This window comes from Sinocyclocheilus rhinocerous, unplaced genomic scaffold, assembly GCF_001515625.1.
Source record: "Sinocyclocheilus rhinocerous isolate Xijiao unplaced genomic scaffold, SAMN03320098_v1.1 scaffold1493, whole genome shotgun sequence".
In the NCBI taxonomy this organism is placed as follows: Eukaryota; Metazoa; Chordata; class Actinopteri; order Cypriniformes; family Cyprinidae; genus Sinocyclocheilus; species Sinocyclocheilus rhinocerous.
The window spans coordinates 756,675-761,020 of record NW_015640467.1 but is presented as its reverse complement, the minus strand read 5'-3'; the positions used below and the strand labels follow the sequence as shown (position 1 = coordinate 761,020).

The 4,346-nt window shown below is 33.2% G+C and overlaps 1 protein-coding gene across 1 annotated transcript in view; it reads left to right on the top strand.

The window, feature by feature from the left end:
• LOC107753073 (solute carrier family 12 member 5-like) overlaps nt 1–2,937 on the top strand; it is a gene marked incomplete at its 5' end in the record, with an annotated part of 4,470 nt that extends 1,533 nt beyond the window's left edge. Inside the window, 2 exons of the mRNA XM_016569175.1 lie at nt 823–1,910; nt 2,432–2,937. Of these exons, the coding sequence (XP_016424661.1) occupies nt 823–889 (67 nt within the window). The remainder of the gene's footprint in view (nt 1–822; nt 1,911–2,431) is intronic.
• Between the last annotated feature and the right edge of the window lie 1,409 nt (nt 2,938–4,346).

The following is a 4,346-nucleotide window of genomic DNA, read 5'->3' as shown; positions in this document are numbered from 1 at the left end:
ATTATTATTATCAAAATATATTTTATTATTATAAATTGTTTTAATATTATTATAAAATAATGATGATTATTATAAAAAGTATTATAAATTGTTATATTATTATAAAATCAATATAATTGTATTATAATTTTGTATTATTATAGTTATTTTAATATTTTATATATAACTATTATTATTATTGCCATCATTGTTTATGTCTATTTATTTTATATACAGTATAACTTTTAAAGAACTTCACAACATTTATTCTGGTATATTTTCTGCAGTTTATTGAGTGGCCTCAGGTGGCGCTGAGGAGCACAAGTTTTGATTTGATTTGATTTGATTTTATTTTATTTTTTGTGATGTCATCATTTATGCTTTTATTAAGGGCATGTGCATATGCTGTGCATGTCAAATCTGGATGCTGTGCTCACTAACCTCAAAAGGGCTTTATTATATTACTAATGTAAATGATGCTTGAATTGCAGTGCATAAGTAATTATCATGCCATATTCAGGAGCATTGTAAAGCTTATGTATATTAACTAAAGCACAGATGTCCTGAACAATGATGTGTTACACAGTTTAGCATCATTATACACAAATATTTGACCACTGAATAACCATTGAACAATCAGAATCAAATATCACTGTAATAATATCATTATCAGATGACACAGTAAACTATGAATATAAAGCTGTGCTTTGCAAATACTGAAATATATTTTAAAAGTAGACAGTAGAGATAGAAAAAAAGCTCATTAAATGCTAATTGTTGTTGGCTGGAATATTGACTTTTATTTCTTGTTTCTGTTCTTCATCACATGACCGTGTGTCGCAGGAATCAGTCTAATGTGCGCTGCATGCACACAGCCGTCAAACTCAATGAAGTGGTGGTCAATAAGTGAGACGAGCGATGGCTCGATTCATAACACGACACTTTAATTTATGACTCTTACTGTTTTCTTTGGTTTGTTCGTACAATCTGTGCTAGTTTTTATGTCTGTTTATTGTGCAACATTGTTTGTTTTTTCCGAAGGCTAAAACGTTGAGTGATATTCAGCGTCACAAAAGCAGGTAAACATTTGAGTTGCTAATGCCCGTTTAATATTGATTCATTCGTCTCCATTATGAACCTGCATTGCTTTTTTATTTGCATATGCTAGCTATGATTCAAATCACTTGATACCCAAAATAACATCTAGCTTCAGTGAACCAGACCGCGAAAACAAATGTTTGTGCTGTTTGGCATATCCAAGATGCGAAAACGCACTTTTTCCGATATCAAGGGAATGTTTGAGTTTTTTACATTTGGATAATTTTAACAATAATGCAGCGCAGATGATGAATGTGTCGGAAGACGTTACTGACTTCATGATACGGATTGTGCAATAACATTTATTCATTATCAAGGCATCACTAGCCGAACATGTCGTCCACTTACTGAGGGTTTTATATTATAAAAGTTTAAATGTTTAACGCGAACAGCGTTCAAGGAGAAAAGCCATAATGTTTGGTCTCGTTATTGAGTACTGAGGTTTTGTTTTGGCTCCATCTCGGCATGAATCGCTGAAACCAGTTTAATCAGGATAATTTCAGCTGTATTTGCACTTTTTATTAGAATTTTTTTTTTTTTTCGTAAATTGTATGATGAAAGCACAGGGCACGGCTGGCCCATCCAGCACAACATTTGCTGATGATCAACACCAGCACTGCAAAATCTTTTTCTCTCAGCAATAAATGTGTTTTTCGATGAGATGGAATGAAATTTTATCTCTGTCTTGACATTCATGACGATATTGGGTTGTCATTTAACACTTAACATATTAAGTATGTTAAACTTGGAGAATGCTTAAATTAAACGGCATTACTATTAAGAGTAATGTTTAAAAGCATCCAGTTAATGATAGTAATCTATTAGGATTGAAGGTGAAGTGTGTTTTTCCATTCATTATCAAGGCATCACTAGCCGAACATGTCGTCCACTTACTGAGGGTTTTATATTATAAAAGTTTAAATGTTTAACGCGAACAGCGTTCAAGGAGAAAAGCCATAATGTTTGGTCTCGTTATTGAGTACTGAGGTTTTGTTTTGGCTCCATCTCGGCATGAATCGCTGAAACCAGTTTAATCAGGATAATTTCAGCTGTATTTGCACTTTTTATTAGAATTTTTTTTTTTTTTCGTAAATTGTATGATGAAAGCACAGGGCACGGCTGGCCCATCCAGCACAACATTTGCTGATGATCAACACCAGCACTGCAAAATCTTTTTCTCTCAGCAATAAATGTGTTTTTCGATGAGATGGAATGAAATGTAATCTTCTAGTCTTGACGTTCATGACGATATTGGGTATGTTAAACATGGAGAATGCTTAAATTAAACGGCATTACTATTAAGAGTAATGTTTAAAAGCATCCAGTTAATGATAGTAATCTATTAGGATTGAAGGTGAAGTGTGTTTTTCCTAGTGGCATCAAACGGAATTGCAGTTTGTTTGTTTGTTTGTTTGAGTGACAACTGAGCTGGACGTTCACTCAACCAATAGAGTGAATTTGGGGGCGGGGCTATTGGTTTCTGACCAATAGCTGATAGGGGGAGTGCTTAACATTTGTTTGAATACAGAAATTATGTTTAGAAATGACACACTTCACCTTAAACAGGTTTAGGAACTATTGTGTTTAGACAATCACAAAGCAGTGTTAGCTAGATTTACATTTTATTTTTGCTGTTCATTTTTTTAACACGCCGTGTTCTTATACTGTGACAAGCAGTAAGCCATATCTGTCAATCTAACCTGTGACCCATCTCATTGGTCCAAAATCACTGCATATTAAACAGCTGATGTATTCTGATTGGCTGTGACTTTGCAGGATTTTGTCTGTTTTCCGCATTCATTCAACTTGGTTAGGACACGGTGTCACATGCAACGTACATTACCGTTCAAAAGATTTTTTTTGTTTAAAAAAGAAATATACTTTTATTCAACAAGGATGCATTAAACTGATCAAAAGTGACAGTAAAGACATTTATAATGATACAAAAGATTTCTATTTCAAATAAATGCTGTTCATTCAAACTTTCTATTAATCAAGGAATCCTGGCAAATAAAATGTGTCACAGTTTCCACAAAAATATTAACTGTTTTCAACACTGATAATAATCAGAAATGTTTCTTAAGCAGCAAATCAGCATATTAGAATGATTTCTGAAGGATCATGTGACACTGAAGACTGGAGTAATGATGCTGAAAATTCAGCTTTGATCACAGAAATAAATTACATTTTAATATATATTCACATAGACAACAGTTCTTTTGAATTCTAATAATATTTGACATTTTTACTGTATTTTTGATCAAATAAATGTAGCCTTCGTGAACATAAGAGACTTAAAAAACATTGAAACATCTTACCGACCCCAAACTTTTGAACAATAGCATCTGATGATGATTCAGAATTATAGGAAGATGAGTGCCAAAAATAAATGAAACAAAACTGCAGAAGGGCAAACTCCATCAGCTGATGCTCATTCAGTGGGTCTGAGATGTTGAAGGTCCGTCTCAGTGTTTATACCCGGCAGTTTCTTTGAAACCCCCGTCAGCGGTGCAGTATTTTTCTACAGTGTGTCGTGATGTAGAGGAGGCAGAGGGATGTGCTTAGATCTTATCGTATGTTCTCTGAGGATGTAGTTTCTGCACTGCTCAGCTGTGGTGAATGTCTTTCCCTTTAGGAGAAATTGTGAATTTTAGGACATGGATAATCTGGGGATTTAATGTAATTTTTTTTTTTATATGTGTTTATTTTATTTTATGTGGTCATTTTTGTTATTCATTCTACATGCCATAGTTTTTCCGTCTTTGTATGAAGAGTTTTTTTTAAAGGACCTGAAGGTTATTCAACATACACGTGTACAGTTATACATTTTCCTTTCTTCATTCTTTCATTCATCAAAGATTCACTGAGGTGTTTTGAGTCATCTGTGACCTCACTGAAAGATATGGAGATCAAAATGTAAATATCAGAATAAAACAACAGCTGAAGAGCAGAGGATGATGATGATGATGAAGACTGCTGGGAGTTCTTCATGTAGTGTGTTTAATCATAGACGGACGCACTTGTAAGATCTGTGGATTTACTGTACATAGAATTCTAATTCTGCATAGAATTCTAAATTCTTTGCAACAAAGTTCTATGCACATTTTTGGCACAATTTATTGCCATATTTTTAGAATACATAACCAGTGGGGTTCAAAACTCTGAGATCTTGTAGGAAAAATAAAGCTGTTTTTAAAATGTTAAAATTCTTTCTCTCTCTCTCTCTCTCTCTCTATATATATATAAATATAATTCAAAAATGTATTATA